The sequence below is a fragment of the Passer montanus genome, unplaced genomic scaffold (genome assembly GCF_014805655.1).
Source record: "Passer montanus isolate IOZ18808 unplaced genomic scaffold, ASM1480565v1 scaffold72, whole genome shotgun sequence".
NCBI lineage: Eukaryota > Metazoa > Chordata > Aves > Passeriformes > Passeridae > Passer > Passer montanus.
Window position 1 is genome coordinate 613,265 of NW_024372370.1, and position 24,608 is coordinate 637,872.

The 24,608-nt window shown below is 37.7% G+C and overlaps 1 protein-coding gene across 8 annotated transcripts in view; it reads left to right on the top strand.

The window, feature by feature from the left end:
* FGF14 (fibroblast growth factor 14) overlaps positions 1–24,608 on the top strand; it is a 383,227-nt gene that overhangs the window by 255,453 nt on the left and 103,166 nt on the right. The window contains exon 1 of one of the 8 annotated variants that reach the window (XM_039730468.1): positions 917–1,142. The exons of the other annotated variants lie outside the window; for them this stretch is intronic. Within the exon in view, the coding sequence (XP_039586402.1) occupies positions 950–1,142 (193 nt within the window). The 5' untranslated portion in view covers positions 917–949. Of the gene's footprint in view, positions 1–916; positions 1,143–24,608 lie in introns of those variants that run through there. 8 annotated transcript variants of the gene reach the window in all.

The following is a 24,608-nucleotide window of genomic DNA, read 5'->3' on the forward strand; positions in this document are numbered from 1 at the left end:
GCGGGCGAAGGAGAACGGGGAGGGCCATACGCCCCTCTGGCAGCGCGCAGGGCCCTCCTTCTTTCCCCGGGAAGGGAGCCCCGCACGAAGCCACCCGGAAACCTAACGGGGGGCAGGAGGCAGCTGGCGGCGGATCCACCGGGAACCTCCCGGTTCCCACCAGAAAACCACATCAGCATCACCCTGTCCCTCCGCCTCTCTCCCCCTGTGCTTTTTTCTTCTGTCTTTCCTCATTCCCCCTCCTCCACTGCTTGCACCCTCGCCGCCCCTTGCCTTGGGGAGGACAAAAAAAGCTCCAGCGGTGCGTGTCTGTGTGTGTGTGTGTGTCTGTGTGTGTGTGTCTGTGTGTGTGTGTCTGTGTGTGTGTGTGTCTGTGTGTGTGTGTGCGTGCGTGTGTAGGGGAGGCTGGAGCGGGGTGGGACCGAGGAGCCGTGATTACAGCTCTCCCCGGAGAAGAAGATTGCTCTCTCCAGATGCTGATTTCTGAAGCACTTGGCAATCATCAGGCGGGAGCCGGGAAGAGGCGGCGGTAGCCGCCCCGGCCGTGGCGATGGCAGCGCCGGGCGAGCGGGCGGCGGCGGCTCGGGGCTGAGGGGCAGCCCCGGGAGGCGACGCTGCCTGGCGGACCCGACCCGACCCGATCGACCCGACCCGACCGGAGCCGACCGGGCGCGGCTCTGCCCCGGGTCCCGCTCGCTCCGGCAGACACCCGCCCGAGCAGGTGTCCCTGCGCCGGGACACGGCGGGGGGGACGGCGGGGCACCCATGCGGTGACCCTTGGCGGCGGCAGCTCCCGCCGGCCGCACGGCGCGGGTGCCCCTCCGCAGCCGCGCCTCGGGCCGGAGGACGCTCCCGCTCGCCCTCGCCCCCGGGCATGGGTTCCCGCCGGGGCTGAGCACCTCGCCGCCTCCCTCCTCCCTGCCCGGCGTGGGCGAGCCGGCGAGCAGCCATGGCAGCGGCCATCGCCAGCGGCTTGATCCGCCAGAAGCGGCAGGCGAGGGAGCAGCACTGGGACCGGCCCTCGGCCAGCAGGAGGCGGAACAGCCCCAACAAGAACCGCGGGCTCTGCAATGGCAACCTGGTGGACATCTTCTCCAAGGTCCGCATCTTCGGGCTCAAGAAGCGGCGGTTGCGGCGCCAAGGTGCGTCCCTGTGGCCGGGCCCGCCCGCGGGCTCCGGGGGGCGGGCGGGAGGGGACAACCTGTGGCGAGAAACTTCCCGGGCCGGGCGCCGCCCCGGCTCCTGCCAGCCGGCGGCTCCGGCTCCCCGGCAGCGGGCGAAGGGCTCCGCGGGCTGCAGCCTGCGGACCTTCGGTCGGGACCCCCGGGGCCAGCCTTGCTGCCCGGCTGTCTGCTCCGGGGCTGCGGTGTGGGTCACAGGTGTGCTGCGAGCAGCAAGCCCCTCACCTCCCCGCCGCCCCGCACCTCCCCGCCTCGCTCGTGTTTCTCTCGGAAGGACAAAGAGCGCACAGCGCTTTGGGTGTCCGGTGTCCGGGGGCTGTCGGTCGCCAGCCCCTTCCCTGAGCCACCAATATGGTTTTAGCAGATGAAGCCTGGCTGTAGTGAAGGGTCTTTTCCCACTGTTCGGTGACTTCCCAGTCAGCACCGTGAGAGGTGTGTCAAACCCGTAAGCTGTGGGAGAGCTTCTCGGCATCCCTGTGGGTGCCCAGGTGCCTGTTGCCCGTTCCCAGCCCGGGCCTTGCCATGCAGACCAGCAGGTTTTGCAGGCAGCTCTTCTTCAGGGTAGTTGATCAGGAGTCAACAGAGAAAACTGGTACCGTGGTGATTGTGTTCTATCCAGTACTTTGTGTTAGAACCCTAGAAACAAATGGAGTAAAATGGTGTTGCAGTGACTTCTCTAATTTTAAAAAAATTTTGTGGTATTCAACACCATTCAGAAATGGTAACGACTTACTCTGTGTCCTCAGAAAACAGGTAGTTCTATAACAAAAGTATTATATTGTGAAGAGTGAAAATGTTAAGTATCACTTGAACTATGACTAATACCTACCAGTCAATGATAAAGTACAAACCAGCCTCTGTTACATTATACAGAATGCCACCATGTGTTGTGGTTTGGTATGTATACTACAGCTCCTCTTTAGGTTGGGTCAGGAGATGATTTTAAGCATAATCAGGGAACTCTCCTGATTGATACTTCCTTCTTTGCCATGGCTCACATTTGAAAAAGCATAAATCAACAAAGTCCACACAATTTTATTTTTACATGGCTTTCTTGCAGTAAAATTATTTGTTGTAACTCCTAATGCAAGCCAAATCTTGCCATTTTTAGTTAGTACAGGGATACAGCGAAGATGAGCAGGAAAATGTCAGTGGCAAAATCTATGGTGGCTTTTTTTCAGAGCAGTCTGTGTGTGCTTTAAAAGACTAGAATATCTGGTTTATGATGGTGGATTTTTATAAGTGATACTCTTCAGGCAAACAAGTTTTGGAATTGTTAACAGCAATTGTGCTTGACCACCTGTGCAGTCTTTTTTGGGGGAAAACTCTGTATTTGACAATATTAGCATTTGAGGAGGAGAGGACTGCCTTGAAGCACTGAAATGCCAAACATTTTTTTAGGTGAGAAGGGGCTTTAAAGAGACTTTTGAATTTATCCTTTTTCATTCATTCATTTTTCATAAGGCACTTTGTCACATTCTTGAAAAAGAGAGCTGAATTAGAACATAACTATGCTTTAACTTGTACCACTGACACAGAACATTTCAGCAAGAACAATCAGAAAAAGGGCTGTTCTCCAGTAAAATCTGCAATATCAGACCCCTGAGTTTATCTCATTATGAGATATGGGGGTATTTATCCATTGGTTTACATTAAGGTTTCAGAATTACTGCTCATCTGTAAGAATTCCTGCTGAAAAAAATGCTATCATAGCTTTTACTATCCATGTTCCTGATGCACAGAATGATACATGGAATACCTGTGGATTCAAAGTTGCATTCTATTTAAGAGAGAAATTGAAGAAGCAATCAAGCCAAAGTCATTACTCAAACATCTTGTGTGGGATAGTTTTGAGTGAATAATCATTTGTGAAAAAACCCAAACAAACCACATTTTATAAGGGTAATTGCTTTAAAATACATTATAAAATTACAAAATGAAAATTTATCAGAATCTGGTTTTAGGTTTTCTAAACTGAATTAAATGACCAGCGAATTTGTCACTGAAGTCATACTGTCAAATCCATTAAAATAAGTCTTTGCCAAGCAAAATAGGATGAATTTCAAAACATCTGTTGTCAGAAAGGTGCTATGGGATTTTGACAAATAAGCCTTGTGTAAATGATACAGAGTGTCACAAGAGCATTGTGAAAAATGAGCTAATCGAGATGTGACAAACCATCTGTAGCATTCTCATACAATTCAATAGAAGAGTAGAATTATATGTTTTTTTTTAAATGTAGAGCAGTAAAAGCAAGACTGTTTTTCTTGGAATAAAAACGTGTTTTGCTTTGTACTTACATATGAAAAGTAACTGTCTTTCCATCTTTGAAATAGGAAGCAAAAACTAGTGATGCTGCTTTTTAAATTAAAAATACAGATTTAACTTTGTACATATATGTACTAATGTAAATTAGGTAAATAGATATGCACAATATATGCACACATGCCAACATTTCAGCAAACTTTAAAAAACATTCTTGATTTTTAAATTTTTCTTTTGTTGTTCAATGGGATTAATTTTAGAAAAAAATGAAGTTATTATGAAGGCATAAAATGCTTCAATCATGTGTATACCCTGATGAATTTTTTTCTGTCATTGTGACAAATTCTCTGTTCATGGTCCTTCCTTCAGGGGCATACTAAAATATCAACAGAAGTGTGCTTTGGGAGACTAACATTTAGAAATGGTAGCATTAAAGATACACCCAGGAGCTCACTCAGAATAAAGAGCAATATTTGTATTTATTTAAATATTTGCTCCAATGGTAGGTGCCAGAGTAGTTTCAAACAGACTTTCTAATACTTTGATAAATTTGATAAGTTTGATAAACTGCCAAAGTGATTTCTGTGGAAGGCTTGTCTGCTAATCTACTGAGTGGATGAAACCATTTTCATTTACTGGACATCTTTGATTCATATTGTTTAGTATTATGATATTTCAAATTTATTTAATTTTTATTTTGTTCTACCTGTCATCTGAAAAACAAATTACTGTCATTAATTTCCGAATAACCATGAAGCCAAGATCTTGCCTATCTAATGCCAGACATCAATCAATTTTGAATCATCCTCTCTTGCATTGCAGATTATTTAGTTATAATAGTTTAATGTTTAATTTATGCTAATATAATCACAAATGGAAGGATTTACAGATATTTTGTTTTCATGTGAAATAACATAATCTAACCTGAGGCTACCCAATGAAAAGAAGAAAATAAATGTCACTTCACCTCATGCATCTACAAAGCACAGAGATTAAAACATATGCTTGTCACTGGTGCCAATTCAAACTTCTTAGCCTGTATTTTTCATCTATATATCTAGCTTCTTTGCTAATCTGAAAAATCTTCATTTGGTTAATTAGGTCCCTTGGGAGTATTCTACTGAAAAATACTCAACATTTAAATGTATTAAAAACCAAGTGTGATGTTTACTGTTTCTGTGTGCTAATACCACATTAAGACTTCTAAATTTATGCATAGAGTGTATGAATCTTGGGATGGCTTGGCCCCTGATTTTGTACATTAATATTTATAAGAAAGAGAGACCTAAGGAACGTGTTCAGAAAATGCACTGATTAGATTTTACTGCATCTACAAAGGTAATTTAATTCTCCAAAGAAAGCCTTTTTGGAAAACTCATCAGTAGATCAGCTAATGTTTTTTGGCAGATGTGGGAGTGGCTCATAATCTCAGATATAAAATGATTCCCAATATACATAGTGCCCAAAGTAGTTTCTAGTTTTCCTGCTTGTGGAACGAAGTGGAACTGAAATGGAGATCTGTGCTTGTGAGTGTACAGGACTTGTTTCTCAAAACTTAAGAAACCACATCAGCTCCCACCAGTGAGCTCCAGCACTGGATGATCTGCCTTGCTCAAAGTTACAGCAGACCAAGACATGTGTCTGTGCTTTCCTATGAGATTGTTCTCATATTTAATTCTTCTTGGTAGTTCACTAAACTCCACAGGTCTTGCATTGTCTAGGTGCAAGGCTGTCTGTTTCTCTGGGTATTGAACTAATGTTGCTTTTTTTTCATTACTTTTCTTCAAATGAAATTGATTAACCCACAACCCTTTTGGAAGTATAAACACAGTCTTAACAGTCTATTTAAGAAATCATTCATTTTTTTACTTCATTTACCTGTTCAAATGACTGCATAATAACCATAAACTGAAACTGTGTAAATGTGCTACATTTCATGTAATATATTCTAAGCATACTTAAAAAATATTTTTGAAAACATGATTTTCTAGACTCAGTCTCAAGCTTTCTTTCCCATGTATTCAGTATTTCACATAAACCCTTGCTTGCTAACAGAAGCTTTTAAAAGAAATACAGTAATGCCTGGGATGAAATTTTTATTCTAAGCTGGTAGTGATAGGTCTAAATGTGACGAATGAGTTGGCTTTGAGAGCAAATGGGAAAAAATAGCTTGTAAATGGTAACATAATTTTAGGGGCTATTGATTTTTAGAAATATCTCAAACAGGGGTGATAGAATAGTGAGCATTTAATGCACAGATAGTGCTGTAGCAGTGTCATTTCAGAATATCTTTCATATACTAATATTACTTTTGAATGTCTTCACTTAGTAATTGGCAATTTAACTCTTCATTAGAAAATGAACTCTTCAAGCTTGAGTGATCTTCTGAATCTCTAAAGTTCAGGCAGTTTCAGTCCACATATAGTCCTGTAAAGTATATGCCTTACAGTATCTATTAAATATATTGTAGAACTAAATTTTATGTTTATTATAGATAATAAAGGAGATTGCAGTACAGGTGGTTTCTGATTCACAGTGATGTACCAATAGAAACGTTACAGGTGAGGACAGGTTTATATAATGTATTTAAAGACAGAACCCTATCTTTAAATAATATATTATCTATTAACAACAGATGTAATTTTTTGTTGTTTCAGACTCTGATTTCAATTTAAAAAAAATCCAGAACTTATGATTTGTTTTCAATGGTGAGTTTTCAAGTCAGCAGCTTACAAGCAGAAGTAATTCATTTCAATATAGAGATAACACTCAAAAAGTGTATTACAGAACATTTTTCTTTTGAAGTATTTTGATTTAGACTCTAAGCATAGTTTTGAAGATACACAACTGTGAATCTCTGTTTTTCATAGTGAGTAAACAGAGGTGTGTCTTGGTCATATGTAAGCTCCTTTCTGCCTTGGACAAGTACTGGAATTAGTGATAGACAGAAAAATGTACTCCTGGCATGTACTCTTACTGTGCCATCAGCTTTTACTGAAGCCCTTTGAAGCTGGCACACTTTTGTTTTCAAGAGTTATTATTGTTATTATTGTTATTATTATTATTATGATTATTATCATCATCATCATCATCATTATCATCATCATCATCATCATCATCATCATCATCATCTCAGATCTTATGCTTTGCCATACACTGAGCAGTGGGAAAATAGAAAGACTATTCCTATTCCGTGGTAGAAAAGGATGAGAAAATTAGTAAAGCTTTAAATTTCTTTTATTATGGTCAAAAATCAGCGACATCCTTTCATTATATTGTAGACAGTAATATTTCTGTACTTTAGGGGTTTAGTTTGTAATTTCAATTATATAAATAAGATAATCTGCTGAGGTCCAGTATAGATATTCTAATTTATTTTCCTGTGGGACTGAACATTAAGGAACATATGCCTTCCTGGTTCCAAGGAGAAACCTAGCTGCTTTTGATGTCAGGATTTAGGAATATATATTTGCATTAGGTTAGAGATGGGCAGGACTAGACTCCTGGACTACCAAGTTCTGATTATATGTTATAAACTATAGCTGTTTTCAGCAATAGTTACCCAAATTTACCCAAATTTATATTTCTGTAAATAAATACATAACCAAAAGAAGGGAATTTTTGTAATTCAAAGGAAAGCTAGTATAAGATTGGAAAGATTAAATGGCAAAAGCTTCATAAGAAATTTAAATAAATGGACTGCATTGAAAAAAAAATTACAGAAACCTTGTTTCTGCAAGGTTTTCAGGATTCCCAGTTGTTATCGTTGCCATTTTGTAAAGTGGTGAGTAGGAGCTAATAAGCATGATATTGGATGTTCAGTCAGATTCTCATAAATGAAGATAGAGACTGAAATAGGAATGTGAAGAATATCCTTTTTCTGGGATATAAAGTATAATCCCTAGGATGTAACCAAATTAAACAATTTAATTACATCTGTGATCTTGATTTTAATCCCTTACCCAGGTGTAGAACTTTTGAAAGGCATTGGAGTTTCTGTGCTATAAAACTACTGTAAATTGAACCAAGGCTGAACAGCTGATTGGCAATAATTAGCAAAAATAAATTATTGAACTCAGCATTTTTAAAAAATACTTAATCAAGCATTTTGCTTCACATAAGAAGAATTAATATTCACATAAGAATGAGCTTTATGAAACACAAGCACACAACCTGTTCTCTCTGGAGAAGTTAATTTCAAAAATATAAAAATAAAACCACCATCATTTACTATCATTTCCATTGCAAAGGCTGCAATTTCTACTTTATTTTGCAAATTCCAAGATGTATCAGAGTTACTAAATGTAGCTGCTCCTCCTTTAGTACTTTGAAGCCTGTCCCTAGAAGTCATGTCGTTTTGGTTGTTAGATTGTTTAAAGTGTTTTTTTAGAAAAACAGAGAAGGAAGGAAGGAAGGAAGGAAGGAAGGAAGGAAGGAAGGAAGGAAGGAAGGAAGGAAGGAAGGAAGGAAATTAGTTTTAAATTAATCTGCATTTTAATGGTTCATAGGTGAATATGAATGGAATTCCGTGTCCTAATGAAAAGGGACTTTTCAAGCCTCAAGGCATTTTTATTACTGAATTTCAAAGTCACTCAGCACACAGCAGATATGTCAGGCTTAAGAAAAGGTCAGCAGGTTTATTTGCAGTAAAGATTCTTGTGGAACTATGAGCCTAGGGGTGGGAGCTGGAACCAGGGTCTCCCTTAATACAATAATGTGTTATAGATGTTTCTTGTCTGAATTTGATGAGCATTTGCACTCCCTGAGTGGTAGAGGGAGAGACTTCCTTACTTACCATTTGAAACTGGTGCAAAGGCTGGGAATTTCTTTATAGTAAATTCACTGTGCTTTTGTTTTAGTATTTTCTGTAGTGTGGAAGAGGATTTTCTGTGAAAGGTAACTATTTACTTTAGACATCTGTGATCATAAATACTAAAATTATGGCTTATATATTACCTACTTATGTAAAAGCATTGCATACATGTAATTCTTAGATCATGAAAATGCTCTTTTTGAAAAAGAACATTTCTACAATGAACCAAGTGAAGGTTCTTATGATGTCTTTCCAAATTTGTAGCAGTTTTTCATACAACAGGAGATTTAACTTTTGTGATTAAAATGGTGTATGTGAAGCTTATTAGTAATTCATAAAGAGCAGCCTATTGGTTTGAATATAAAGTAAATAAGTCTTTACATTTGGTTTTGTTTTAATACGTGATTATTTCTTCTTTGCTTTTGAGGAACAATCTTAAAACAAATTCATATGTTCAGAAATGTGGTGAAGTAAGAACTTTTTCCAGCCACTCCTCCTTGTACCTCTGTTGTTCATGGATTATAGTGACTGTTCCAAAATCTTTCAACATTTACAGAGTGTTTAGTTGTTCACACACTTACTACTTTATGCATTGTGAACATTCCAGCTTGAGCAGATGCTCCTCTCATTTTCATCTTTGCAGTTTATGTATGACTGAGACTTGGATTCCTCTACCTTAATGAGGGGTTTGTATCTCTTCATACGAAATTCTGATGAGTTGAAGAATTTACCACTGTAATCTGTATACCAGCAACTACTAAATAAATGAACTCTTAAACTTCATTGCTCTATTTTCTTCTTTCACCTTTCTTGCTGTGTAATCAGAACAGTTCCTTCTATGTAATCAAAGCAAGTACACATGAAATGTGTAATATTTTGTTCCAAACAGCATTTTAAACTGTGTTATTAAAGCCAACAAAAATAAGATTCCATGAACTATTGAATCTCTTTCTATGGCATTAGAAACAAACTTGCATGGTAGGAAGGGCTTTGCAGCAGCAAAATTTAGCAAGTCTCCCCTTGTGTGCAGAGTAAGTTTTGTCTTATCGGAGGTCTGGCCAGGGTTGTACATGGAAGTACACTTCTGGATCAGTCCTGAGGACTAGCCATGCTTGCCATCAGGCAAGTAGAAGAAAGATGACAAGATGAAGACCTAAGTATGGTTGTGTAAGGACACACAATAAATTAATGATTAATTCCTCCCGCTAGTAATTCCTTTTCATCATCTTATAAATTATCTGGGATCATGACTGTGCCAAGAAGTAGGAATAATTCTAAAATAGCACAGGATACTTTAGAAATTTTTAATAGAAAACTATTCCTGGGGCTGAAAAATTGGGAGATTGATCTCTGCTGATATAGGTAATCTGAAGAAAAGCCAAATTTTTTGCTTCTAGCAAGTGTTATTGAACTTAGCTTGTGTATGTCTTAAGGATCTGAAAATTTATATGTTCCTCCTAAGGTACTCATTAGAAAATTATTGATAGTGAACCATATACATCATCATAATTATCATCATCATCATCAGTTCTTACTAACAAGCAAGTAATTTTTTTCGTCTGAACACTTTTATTCTTTCTTTGGATCTTACTTTTTATCTACTTTCTTTTGCTCTTACTTTAGATAATCAAGTTTTGTGTTTATCACAAACTTCTAACAGAGACTGGTGCACATATTACTTATGCGTCTTTCACAAAAAATAAAAAATCAAGACCATAGTCTTAATCTCCTTATTAACATAGCTTGGTCTTGCTTAAAATAACAGTCTGAATTCTGAGAACAAGTTTGTTTGGTTTTTTTTGGTTTTTTTTGCAGAGATTAGTGTATGGCTGAACTCTTCAAGGCATTAGATTGATAAATCAAATTTAATTTTTTTTTCCAATTATATTTCAGTTTTCTGACAAAGTAGAAATATCTGTCATTCTAGTTTATGTGTCCACAGACTTTTGCTAAACAAATGAGAAAACTGCTTCCATGGAGCATCAGTAATGACTTTTTGAGGAAATATTCAAGGAAAAAGAAATAAAAGTTTTTTTTAATTTCAGCTCTCAGGTCAGACGTCCCCAAATTTGCAATTTATGTACAACTAAGAACTATAGCATTTTAGCACTTTAGTATATGTAAATTAATTCATTAAATTCTGTTGTCTGAGTTGTTTACATGTGCTAAACAACTGTAAGGTTGTGATGTTGCTATCTTAAAATCAGATCGTTTGATGTAATGCACATGATTTGAGGAATCTTTACAAAATTAATATATGCTACTCTGTATAACAAATATTACATTGCAAGTTCTATGCAAAATGAGCAAAAAAAATGTACATAAATAAATCAAAATTAGTTGATGGCTCAGATTTATATGCATTATAACACTTTGAAAAACCTGACTGCTGCTAATAAGCAGCCATCTTTCTTTGGAAACAGTGAATATCACAGTAGAGATAAGATAATTGAATCCAAAGCACAGAAAGGAAGAAAAACTAAACCATTCCCATTAGTCATACTCTCTAGTTCTCTACTTTAGAAAGGTTTATCAGCACTCTGAATTTTTGTTTTGAAAGTGTTTTTCTCTATCATGAGAGAAACAGACTCATCAGGCGGTCATAGTTAAAAGTTACAGAAATCAGTGCAGGTTAAGACTGAATAATCTTGTTGCAATTAAACCAAGGTATGAATAGTAATTTCTATCTCGTTGTGATGACCAAGTGATTGGATCAAGCCAATAACTATCTCAGGGCCACTTATCATATTCAGTATAATTCAATCTATAAATCGTCATCCTATTTAGCAGTGGTTTATGTTGCAAACATAATGGTTGAAATTAACTGGCACCGTTAAGCAAACAGTTTGGTTGAATTACTGGTTGTTGTATGTTTTTAGGTCAATGGATATTACTGAGCAGGTTGTGTTCAAAATTTGTGAGGGATAAACAGTCAACAATTCAGGATGTAATTAAAACTCTCCACTTGCAGAGCTTAAATAAAAACAGCTAAAAATGGTTTAAGCAGCCTCAGTGGCAGAACCGCGGAGACCATAGTGAATCTCATCTTAAAAATTGTTTTTGCTTAGAGACTCTTAACTTTAATTTTGTCAGCTCGTTACCAACTTCACACAGTATTGTTATTTTGGTTTTCACAGTTTGCATTTGTTTCAAATATAGGGAGGGATGCAAGGAAGATCAGCCTGTTTTCTACTCTTTGCTGAGTGTTTAGGTGTAAGTAGTACATGGCTTGAAGACAAGTAGTTGTGGGGAATGAACTGGTGGAAAATTTCTGCTGATGTTTTTACAAAAACATTCACTGAAAATGCTGGCTAAATTTTCAGAAGTTTCAATCATGTTAAGGTATGGAAAGGGAAAGTTAAATGTACCTGAGCAACCTGTCTAGAGATCTTAGTACTTCTAGATTAAACAGACTTGTAAAGACAAGGTATTTTGTAGGCTTTTTTATTATTTCTATCCTGGTATTAGCATCCATCCAGGACCTAATAGGAGTTGTTTGAAGTACTCTCTTGAATTGAATGAACTTTGAATATAAGTTGTATGATAACTTCAGAACTTCAGATCCTAGTTATAGTGGGCATACCAGCTACATTTGGAGCCTGAAGCAGCAAAAAGCTTTTGCTTACTTTGAGGTATTTTTGTTGCAATCAACTGTATTAAGGATGACCCAAACTACAACAGACATGATCTGATGTAGAAACAGTCTTTAACTACATGCTGCTTATTTTTATTCTACTTAATTTTGTTTTTGATTGTGCAATATTTGCATGCATAATGGTGTTTGTTCCAACTGGTTTGCAGATAGATGTGTGTGATTACATAGGGACAATTTAGGTGTTTGCTGTTGATTTTCCAGAGCTGTTCAGATGTGACACCAGAGGACTAATGGCACAACTCACATCCTGAGTCCAATAGATTGTGGCATACTGAGTTCTTTTTTAGGGATATGTCATAGCTGTGTAGGAAGTGAAAAAATGTTTCTTCACTTCTGCCATAATATCAGCAATGTCTTGCACAGTGGCTTGAGCATGTTGACAGCTCTGTGAGTCCTGAGTGCCTCCATTTGGTTATTGGGCTGAATTTTTATCTCTGAGAAGGTTTTTTTTTTTTTTAACTTTTTTTTTTTCTCAAAGTAACATGAAAATTATGCAGTTTTGGACTCTACTAGCTACTGCCATGGAAACAGAAAAGTAGCTTTTTTGGAAAATTATTGAAATACCAGTATTATTATTTTTGTATCCTTTGTTGAGCTTTGAGAGAATATTTTCATGATGAATTGGACCCTGACCTTTTTGTGCACTGGATGCAGTTGGGCTTTCCACATTTGGATTGTATGTGTAGTTATGTTTATTCTTCTCTCTTTGCATGGGGCCATTGGATCTGTGTTTTATAAACTCCTGTGAGGCAGGTCATCAGTGAGCTGATGCTGAATGGATCTAGTTTTTATGTTTATGTAGACTTGCATCTAAGCTTGTGTTTAGAGGAAGATGAAAGAATTGAGTAGATTTTCTTAACTGGGGTCATTCAAACTGTATTTAGAGCAAGATAGAAATTTTCCTATTTGCATCACTGCAGATTTATGAATTTCTATAGCTCTGAAAGCCCTTTGCTACCACCTTTGCCTCTAAACTTCAGCAGAGATGGCTTTGAAAGAGAACAGGATTGTTTTCCAGCCATCCCAACACACAGTTCCACAGTCCTGCCATTCAGAATCTCAGGGACTGTGTTGCCACCCGTCTTCATTGTGAAGATAAGGCTGAAATAAGGTTTACCATGAAGCTGTTGCTCAGTCATTAAGGTAAAACCAATCAACACTGGATCTCACATCTTGTTCCAAGGGGAGCAGTGAAACAAATACCCTAGTGCTTACATGCCTTTTGGGTAACTATGTGCCCTCGAACTAAATTAGGAAAAAAACAGTAAAAGGGAAGTTCTTTTGACTCTCCTAGCAATAGGGTGGATCTGCAGATGCATCACACATGCAGATGAGTTATGCTATTAAATGTTAAGGTTGCTGGGTATTAATTCTCTGGGTATTTATGTGTCTGCTGTGGCAAATAGGTAAGGTGGTAATGTTGTTTCCGTGAGCACTTGGACTCTTGAATAGCAGAATATGACACTCTGATGTAGACAAGGCCACAGTTATTGTTATCTGTGCCGTGACAAAGCTTAGACACTGCCAGGTGTCATGCTTTAAGTCCACACCTTGAGTCTACTCAAAACCCAAAACCAGAGTAGTAGTCTTTTGTCATCTTCTCCCTAAGAAGCTCCAGACAGAAGGATGTAGTGCATTGGAAACTGCTCTGGCTTCTGGAAAGCTTCAGCTTGAAAATCAGAGTAGTAGCAATACCAACAACTTATTAAACAAAGCTGTTCAGAAAATGACTCTTCTGTCATCTGGGAAAGCAAACTGACGTTTAGGTTTGTGGAGTTTTTCACTGCAAAGCATGCTGTGTTTGCTATTTTGTCAGAACAGCATTTCCAGTCAAAGCCTGTTTTGACACACACATCCTGACTTACCATATTGGTAAAACACCTGATTACTCAAGGAGGGGGATGGAATGTGGGGAAGACTCTGGCAAATGTGCCATTCATATTTTGTTCCATCTAAACACTGTGGTGGAGATACCAGACTTGTTCAAAGAGTAGTTCATGAATTATTCAGGCATTAACTTTTATTTAATTGTTTCAGCAATGCCTTCTTTCTTCCCTGATCCTGCAGTTTCATGCATTAAAACACGACCAAGAGGAGTAACAGTTGTTTTGTGACAACCAACAACCTGACTGCAATTAATGTAATTTCAGTCAGTGCAGTGGGGTTGATGTGCTGTGGCTGAACTTCAGGCCCATCCCTGTATCCCCAGTGTATTTCACTGAGCTTATTTTTTAAAAAGCTTTCTATTACTAAAATAGGCAGATAGTTGGAATTCATTTCAATTCTCTAAAGGGAAACTAAAATATAACTGGTTTGTTCTGGGACTGCAATTTTGGAATCTGCTAATGACCACAATCAACTTTTGTAGAGTTTTTGGTAATCAAAATCAAAGATTTTGATTTCATTTTGCTAATTTCTCTAAGTGCAGAAGTTATATAAATCTTTCAAGACTGAGTTTTTCATTTTAGCGCATGAAGCTGCAGAAGTTGCTCCTTATTCTAAGTTAATCACTGCAACTAGCAAGCAAGACTGTGAGACCAGAGAGTAAATCCATCAGAAGTAGTCCTGGAAGTAGTACATATATGAATCAAAAAAATATCTTTCTTTTATGTTCATGTCCACTTTGAATATAATGAAATATTAATTCATTCATATTAATGGATTCATTAATCTGCTGTGGCCTATTATAAATAAATGCTGTTTCATTTAAAGGTTTTAATTGAATGAAAGCTTTAAAAAAACCAACCCTCCCCCAGCCCCCCAGACAAAACAAGGATCAAGCTATTCTTTGTCTCATAAAGAATTAGAATTTGTTTGAAATATAACTAAAATTATTTTGTTGATGGAAATTTTACTCAGTGCTTACTAAAATGAGTAATCTTTGACATCCAGATAGATTTCAGTACATGGCATTGGTCTTCTAGATTGCATTCTTCAGAGATCTGCACTATCAAATGTAAACAAACCTGCCAAACTTCAGATATGGAAGTACAGCAACATGTGAAGTTTAATATCGAGAGCTGCGTAGGTTAGAAAGTTCCAGTCATCATTCTAGGGAAGCAGAGATGTGTATGGTCCTTGGTTTAGCAAACTGAGATAAAAGAGTATGTTTTAAGACATTAGCTTGATTTATCTAGGCTTTATTTTTAGCAGCCAAACATAAGCTTTGTAAGGGTTTGTGCTTTCACATAGTGACAAAGGAGTGATGACAGTGGTAAGTCACCTGTGCTAGAGGGGGTAGAATGTGCATACACGTTTGTGCTAATTTTGAGATTGTCTACTGCTGTTGTAGCAGTAATGAAACTCTGCCTTAATGAATATGAGATCTGGATAATTAATTTTGTGACTTCTTCAAGTGACCTTCTGTTGCACTATGTTTAGTTTTGCATTTTGCCTTTTTTTTTTCGGTGCTTATAACTATAATTGCTTTTTTTCAAAAGAAAGAAAACAAAAAACCCAAACCCCCCAGAAATGGAGCAGTTCTTTAAGGCTCTATATCATCATCAAGGAAAGGAGAAAAGAATTAACCACATATTTTATGGTGAACAAGTAAAGTGAAATTATCACACATGATCCTTCCTAGGCAAATGAGCCACATTTTTTTTTTTCTGGGTTTCTGGTAGAGGCTTTTGGACTGATATTTTGGTTTTGCCTGAAATTATTTTACTGGTCTGTCAGGTTAGGCCAAATGCAAAGCTTCCATCAAAACAGGAGAGCTTTGTTAAAATTTCTGCTAGAAAACAGTCTTAAGGCTGGAGAATGATTTTTTTTTTCTTTTTAACCCCTGGGCATAAAAAGCAGCTCTACAGCTTGAATGTTTTTCTGTCATGTGGACATTTCAAGTCTTGAGTTCCTACTCACTTTGACTCAGATAAAAATGCTTTAACCCCAACCTGCATTGGTTGCCAAGCTGATAGTTATTCCTGTTTGAGTAACCCTGGAAAGGTTTTTCCCTTACCTTTTTTTAAAAGAAACCTTTATTATGTGCTTTGTCCTAAAAGAATATTTTACAATGGGAACATTATTTTCTGATTAGTTCTGTCTTGAAAGCTTTTTCAAACCAGATTGATGTAGATAACGGGTGACTGATGTTTATTACAAATGCCAGGACATTATCAGAGATGGTTTGGTGGTGTGGAGCAATGGTAGCTGTAGGCAGAAAAAGCAAAAAAGAATTGCTTCAATGTCTTGGAATCCTTCAGGTGTGTCACTCAGGGGAGGTTTAACCATTGTCACATATTTGTGTGGAATCCTGACTTTAAGGTAGTCATTTTAATTTATTTGGAGAGAAACAGTTGTTTAGCACCTTTTCCTGTTCTCCCTGCTAGGAAATAATTTCCTGCTAAGTCCAGTTTTGAAAAAGTTCTGCCTTAAGAATGACTTTTCAAAGGATTTCCATATTGGCTGGATTCAGATGACTCACAAACTTTCTCAGACAAGTTTCTTGCAATCATCTGCAAACATCATTGATAATTTTGTGGTCATTTACCATTGAATCTGAATGTTCTTTTAGGATATTTTGATTCTGCTGAAGTTCCAGGAAAAACAAAGTATGTTTTGCTACTGGTGAATAGGTGGTCATGGATCTACTCTAGACCCTTGGGATTAGGTTCACCTAATTGAATGAAAATTCTTGCTATGGAGACACCAAAACTTGGGTAACTTGTAGGTTTGTGTTTTGACTGACATGCAATTAATTAAAAGTATTTATTTCTAGGAAGTAATTCATGACACCCTGAAGTAGATGGGTCCACTAGCTGTGAAGGGAGCCAAGGAGGACAGCATCAGATGTAGAAGTCCTAATGATTCCAGTCATAGACTCTGCTCTAGAAATAGTCTTTTTCTGCTTCCTAAAATACTGCATAGCAGTTCTGAGGAGAGCTGAGACCCACAATATTACTGTAGATCCCAAAACAAAGCTATATTCCTCTTTACAACCTCCCAGTTTCCAGTGCCTGGACAGACAGCAGGCTGCCTGATGGAGCTGGGAGCCTGAATCTTTGGGAGCCTTCTCTTGCGCTGCAGTGGCAGCAGAGCTGAGGAGAAAACTGGATTCTTCTCTCACTGAGAAGTCACATTTCTTAAAAACAAGGAGTATTTTAGGGTGCAATAATTATATTTTGAAATCTAAAATTTCCTACCATTTACCTGGGATTGTCTCCTTTCCATTTCTACCATCTAAAATATTCTGATTATCTTAATTATAGCTTTTGTCACTAAAAATTATTGTCTTTTATCATGCCTGGAGTATAGAATTTCTGTGATATAAACCAGAAATATTTAGTAATGTTTGGTTATTTAGGAGATTTTGAGAACTTCAACATTTTAGATTTTTGCTGTTGTCCCAGTAATATGTAAAGTAATTTGCATAAAAATTTCCAATTTACTGAGCTTTAAATTTAGGTTGGCCAGAAAAATTGTGGGTGGCCCATCCCTGGCACTGTTCAAGGCCAGGTTGGATGGGGTTTTGAGCAACCTGGTATGGTAGAAGGTGTCCCCTGCTTATGGCAGTGGGATTGGAACTACATGATCTTTAAATTCCTTTCTAATCCAAAGCATTCTATGATTCTGTGAAATGTCTCAAGACTTTTAGAAAAGTCTTAGAGCTATTTGTGGTTTGCAAAAACTGCCATTGAAAGAATTTTTGACTTTTCAGAGGAGGCAATTCCCCTGAGAAATTATGTATTCTGAACAACACATATCCAGTAGTTAACATGAATTAACCAAAACATAATTTTAGAAGCAAATTGTTTGATTTGAAATTGTTTGGAAACTGTTTACAAGGGTTTTTTGGGTTTTCCCCCCCCCTTCCAGTTGCATTCATCAGTAGATGACATTTTGCTATTCAGATAGGAGGTTTCTAATAAATGACGTCTATTTGCACTGACATATTTTTATTTTATTAAGAGTGGCAAGCCTTTTCCCCTTCCCCCCAGTTTAAATTCCTATTTTAAAATCCTTCCGTTTCCCTCAATAGTAGAATTAATGCTGCTTTACAGAAATAAACACAAGCAATGTATAACCTGGGGCCTCTGACATGCTTGTAAATAATGCTTTCTGTCTACCCAGTTATTAATTGTGTCTCTTCCAGTCCTATTAAGTCCTTCTATATAGCCTGGCAGGGACATCTACCTATTAGACTAGGAAGCAGAAAACCACATTTTTACTGCTGCATTGGGCAAACTGTTCATCCTCTTCTTTTATTTTGTTGTCTGTAAAGTGAGGGTGATTCTAATCCCTTGTGTTTAGGTATGGCCTGGAAATCTGCTGGCAGCAGAATCTTTTTACTGTGACTTTACAATATGAGAGCAGTGCTTTCTGTCCTCTAAAACACACCCCTGTGCTCTGGACCAGCCCAGTCCCCTCCAAAGTGGAGCCTGAGCTCACTCCTCTCCTGAGTGAGCCTCTCTGCTTTGCCCACAGTGCTATCCTCATCATCTTCATGCTGCTGGAGTCCGAGTAACATATTCACTGGAGTCCACAGAATGCTGTAATTAATAGGGCACATTAAAAATCTTGTAGAAAATACAGGTTTTTAAACCTAAATATCATGGAAGAAGCTTGTCTTTGAACTTGAACAATAATTTCAGTTAATAGCTCTACAACCTTTAAAATATATATTTCAAAATATTCAAGGCTAACCATGTTCTGAAATTAAAGAATTCTAAATAGAAACACAGAGGCAACTTTTGATGCAGTTTTCGGCAGAAATTAAAAATTATATTTGGTTTTCTTTGCATTAGAGCTGGACATCTGGAGATTTCAGAAGGTAGCCAGGCAAATTCTGTGGAAGAGATTTATCCTCTCTCAAGACATGACACTTTCCCAGTGAGAGGGTATAGGTCCTACTCTTATGAGAATCTGAATCTGGTAGTAATACTCTGCTTCCTTGGTGTCTCTGTTTCCAAATGGGCATATACCTATCACAAGTTCTTTAGATTTCAGGTTTAGATTTCCTTTCATATACATCGGAACTAGACTGGAACCAGAAGCCTCAGAATCAATCCCATTGACTCAGCTGGAAAAGATTTATGTGCCTCTGCTTTAGCTAGATTATTTGGTGTATGTTTCAAGGTATTTTCTTTGCAATATAGAACTCAAAGAAACAAAAGAGTCTTCACAGATTTTAACCATGTTTTTCCTTTTAGGGAAAAGGTGTGAACCTGGGAACAGTCTAGAGTAAAGCTTCTATTTTCAGATCAGTTCTGAATTTTCCCCCAGTTTTGAAGCAAGTCTTTTTTCTGTGTGGTCAATCTGTTGAACTTTATAGTTTTAGTGATTTTATATTGAACAAACTATTTCATTTGTTAGGAAACAAAGGATTTAAACTCTGAGCTTATGGCAGTTCTTTTGTTTTGGTGTTACCAGTTGTATTTTTCTGCAAAATACACAGAGAAAAATATGGTAGGTGGGTTTTGTGGCAGCACAAAGCTGACAAGTGCGTGAGTCAGAGTCCAGGGAGCTTTTGCTTTCTCTTTCCCCTTTCTTCCTCTTCCTTTTCTGGTAAATCCACACTTTGCATACAGGTAGAAATAATTAGAAAACCACTTGATGAGGCTGCTGCCACAGATTTTAGTGAAGAACTTAATAAGGCATAATGAAAGCTAATCCTCACTTTGTGTAGAGAAAGGAGTTGGGCTTCTGTGTCAAATCTGAAGGGTTGTCTTGGACGCTTTTGCTGTGAGTTGAGAAACAGAACTTTTTCAAAGGTCTCAAAAAAACAAACAGGACTTCTGCTGCAAACGGAGCTTTATTGAAAAGGAAGTAGATTAATTTCAGATCATTTTGTAAATTAGTAATGTGCTGCTTGTTTGTTCTTCCTGACTGCCCATGGGAGCTGGAGAAGCTTGAATTTATGTCCTGATAAAAATTAGAAGCGCTAGGTGTTTCAGCTATGCCATGTTGCTCTTGAAGTGTGTGTAAATCTGCAGTGGAGATGTGTTAGGATGTGAAGGCACACAATATTTCACTTGCAGGATTACAGGTGAAGCACTGGCAACACTTCTGCTTATGGTACAGAGCATCAGTCCTTGGACTGTTCATTGGACAGCCTGAGTGAGGGCATGTGAGGGTTAGAAAATGAAGGAAGGACAGGCAGCTCAGGCCCAGCATTGGGAAGCTAAAGCGATCTGAAGAATCCAGTTGAGAGCTGTCTTTAGGACATTATCACAGAGTAAAATTCGTGGCACTTGTTGCAGCTGCCCTGTGCTCTGAGCTGACGACAGAGCTGTCCCTGCAGCACCACCAGGCACAGGCAGAAGCTGCTGTGGAAATACCAAGAACAAATTTCCTACTTTTTAATATGTGTAATCTTTCAGCTTCTAATAGCATTTAAGGTGTCGGTATAACAAATGTGCAGGAAATAGAAGAGATTTAAAGAGGTTTAATATTAATACTCAGAAAATGTTGTAATTTTTTCTCTAGAAGCATACCTGTTGGCTCTCCTGAGTGCTGGTGAAAGACACCTCAGTCTTTACTGGCTTTCACAAGTTATTGTTACAGTAGCACATGGATCTGGAGAATGAATTTGCTTTTGATTTCTGTTTAAAACATGATTTTTAAACTTGTATATTCTGTAAAGTTGTTTTCAGGACAAACTTCAAATTGAAGGGTGGAGTGGAAGTTCTGGTGTGAGAAAATTCCTCAGCTGATAGTTGAGGATGCTAAGCAAGCTAGTTTAATTTTAGTTGTGCCCATATGGTTGCATGTTTGCAGTTTTGGTAGGTTTCCTAACACAACGTAAGGGTGAATGAGCAGCTGTCTGGAGCTGGCCATAATTCTAGTCCAACCAGAATAGTCTGACAGGGCTGGAGTTGGGTCTTGGGGGAAAGACTTGTCCAAAGTGTAGAGAGCATTAGTGTCTCCATAGTGTGAACAGGTCTGAAGAGCACATGATAGATGTTTTGGGTGCATAAGTAGGCTCTCTCAGTGTACTTAATTCAGTGCATTTTTGGCCTGTCCTTCAGAATGAGCTACGTGTTTCTCACTGCTCCATCTTGAAAGAGTGAAAGATCACTACCTCAGGGGAGATGTCCGTATGTGGTTAGAGGAATGTCACCTGTTACTTTATTGAGAGACAACAAACAAAGAGGTTTGGAATTTGCCTCGTTTAGTATCTTCATGTGTAATTGGACATCTGTAAGAAATTAAGAGATAATGCCAGACTTGACAAGGAATGATAATGCTTTTAACTCTTTCAGCCAAGCACACAGTGAAGAAAGAAAGAAGCCACAGTTATGAAAGTGTTGTGGATCAGTAGCCTTGAAGAATATATTTTGGTTTAGGGTTTTTTGTCAGTTTTGTATTACACATCTTAAGAGAAAATACACATTTGAAACTGCCATGGTTCTTACTCTGATTCACTACTCTGCAAAATGCACCTGATGGCTGGATGGTTGAGGAAGTTTGGATCTTTGTGCTGATATACCTCTGTGATACAACCTGAAATTATAGACTGCACTGCATTTCCTGGTAGCTACAAGGTGGAGTTTGTATCTTCTGTTAAGTTCATAGCCTGAAGAGAATGTTTCTATAAATTTATAAAGAAGAACATATGTGACTGAAGGAAAATTTGTTTCATTTGTTTAAGCTTACAAATCTATTTTGTTATTGAAGTTAAGATGTGATTAGGCAGCAGGGTAGAGGGTTATCTTCTTATGTCCTCTTGAATAGTCACCATTGTTGGACATGCACAGCTGGAAAACAATACCTGAACAAGAATAGAGCTGGGAAACAATAAAGGAATGATAGGACAGTAGGTAGGGAGTGAAAGACAGGATGTGAGAAACAGGAAGGAAGGCTTGCAATCTGAGTACGTTAAGAAAGTATGCATGGTAGATGCATAGCCAGTTGTCCATGGTGAGGGAGCTGCACTGGAGGCAAAATGTAAAAAAAGCCAGATCACTAAATCACTGCAAAATTTCACTAGATAGGATGGGAGATTTCTTATAAAGCTCTGATTTTTAATTTCATTATCAGGTTATAAATTTAAAAGTTATATGTTCTGGTCTGTGTTGTAATAAAATTTAGATTTATCGATTGAAAGACCTATCAGTGTTTTTGAGGTATTTTTGGGCATCATCAAAACATGAACCAACTTTGAGCTCCTCCAAAACCTAGTAGGTATTTTTAATCTTGTGGTACATTATAGAATACTTTTATTTTCTGTAGGTGGCAGTGAGTGGCTGGGTAGTCTCTGCTCAGTGTGTCACCACTACAATATCAAAAGATTCAAAACTGGAAGATTTCCTCCTTATTAGTGAATAATGAAGTTGATCGGAACTGATTCCGCGCATTTTCTCATAAATGCTATGAGTATACTTCTGATTATTTTCTGGTTAGTAACTAAATATCTGGACTAAACTGTTTCTAAACCAGTCAGGGTAATCTAAGTGGGATAAACAGTTTGATTTTTTTTTTGGAGTTTTTTTGATTTGTTTTTTTACCTCCAGGAACATTAGATAGAATAAATGGAATTTGCCAGTTTTAGCCATACCTTTTTGTTCTTGCTAGAGTCAGTCTTGAAAAAAGAGAAGTTCCAGAGAAGAAAAGTTGTTTGTGCTGAAGTCCCTCAAAGAGGTTTGAGCTGAGTGACTGCCTGTCACAGTTTCCTGTGATTGTCCTGTATCATTAGTGTCAAATTCTGCTGATTTCCTTAAAGCCCAGATCCTGGGGTCATGTAACTTCATAACAGTTTGTTTTCTTTCTGTGTATTCTAAGTTTTCTTGGGTAGCAGAGATGAGGAGAAGACAAAAAAGCCTTGAAGGTGTGGCCCAAGTTGACCTCAGACTGAAAAAATAAGCAGAGAGTATCTTCAGTGAAGAGGCATAGTTTTGTCACATCAATGATAGAAGAAATTACTCTCTTATTCAGAATTCAAAAAGATTCAGACTGTGTTCTTCAAGTGCAGGGGATTATTTTCTTGTCTCAGTTTGAAAATCAGTTTTTCAAGCTGCTACTCTTAGGATTTCTGAATGGTGTTTAATACCACAGATTACAAAGCCTTGCAATCTGCAGCCTGAATGGACTTTTCTCTTTCTCACAGGGAGATTTTGGAAAGAACTTATCTCAGGAAATGAAAGCAGCCATGCATTGCTTCTCTTTCTGTCTCTCCATCTCACTGTATTCTCACAAAGAAAACATGCAAGTGCTTGTGCATATAGTAGAATAAAATATAGGAAATGGTCTGTTATTTCTTCGCTGGTTAAAGAGCTTTCCTAGGAAACAATTAGTTACACTGGAAAAAAAAAAAGAACATTCTCTTTAATATGACTTACTATTTCTGGTTCAAGTAGTTCTTACTAATCCACTTCTGTTAACTCATCACATTTCTTGGGTATATAATTTCTTAAAAAAATAAATACATTTAAGAAATAGAACACCCTCTATTATATTTTTTTGGTAATGCTGCCTCCTTTTCACTTTGGTTGCTCTTAGTTGTTTTGGAGTTTATAAGTGAAAACAGCAACCCTTTGTGAAAGAGGAATGTAATGCTATTTAAATTGCTAAAAATTTTCTAATGACACTGTATATGTAATGATATTAAAAATTCTTTTGTAGCCCTTCTATAAGAATGAATGCCAGTGCATTTGTGCTTTCCTCAACAAATAAATATTTTTCTAAGTAAATAAGGCATTGTATTCACACTAACAGCACAAACTTCCGCTTGTCTGATGGAACCTCTGTAATCTTGCTTTATACAGAAACAATAATGTTCTTAACTAATAACAAATACTGAAATATATTTATTTCCCTTTTGCAATGGGATTATCCATTTCTCAGTCAATATTCCTTTGGATTCCTACATCTCCAGTAATATTGCTTCTTCATGAAGAGGACTGAAATGCGATTTGCACTTAACAGATCTCATTTTGCTGTGATTTCTTTGTAAAGAAATCTGTTCAGACAGTGTTGGGGAATGACATGGTTTGACAATGAGGATTTATTTTAAAGCATAAGGATTAAATAATAATTTATAAATATACATAATGTTCTACTATGTAAAATTCTTACTTTTCTACTTTTTTAGAGGTTGTAAGTCAGTTTATTGATCCAAATTTTTTCATAGTTAATGTTTTCCTGTCTGATATAAAGAAGAAATCTTTTTGTTTTGTACATTATTGAATGCTAAATTAAAATCTAACTGTTTAATCAACACCTCTATTTTATTTAAATGAGTTTTTAAATTTTGAAACATTTATTTATCTTTGGTTACTACTTAATACTTTGATTTTGTTAATCAGGAGTTTACATTTGTGCACTACATTGTTAGTACTGATAAAAAAAGAATGGTTCCTGTTTCTTTTGCCTTTCTGATTTATATATTTAAACCTGCACAAATCTCAACTCATTCTACTCAACTCAACAAACTGTCATGTGGAAATGACAACTTTAGATTATTGTAATTTTATAAAATGTAGTAATATATCTATGGTGGCAATGAAAAAATGAGACTGGTGCATTAGAAGATATTTTAAATCTGCTGCACCTGAAATCAGGAAAGCTTTTCAAGTTCAGCTGTCGAAGAAAATTGAATCTTTGCTCTGCAATGTGTCTCTGACACATCTTATGAGAAAAAATCTTATTTGAGGTGGCTGAGGGAGCAAGGGTTGTTCAGCCTGAAGAAAAGGAGGCTCAGGGGGACCATATCACTCTCTACAACTGCTTGAAATGAGTCTGTAGCCAGATGGGGGTC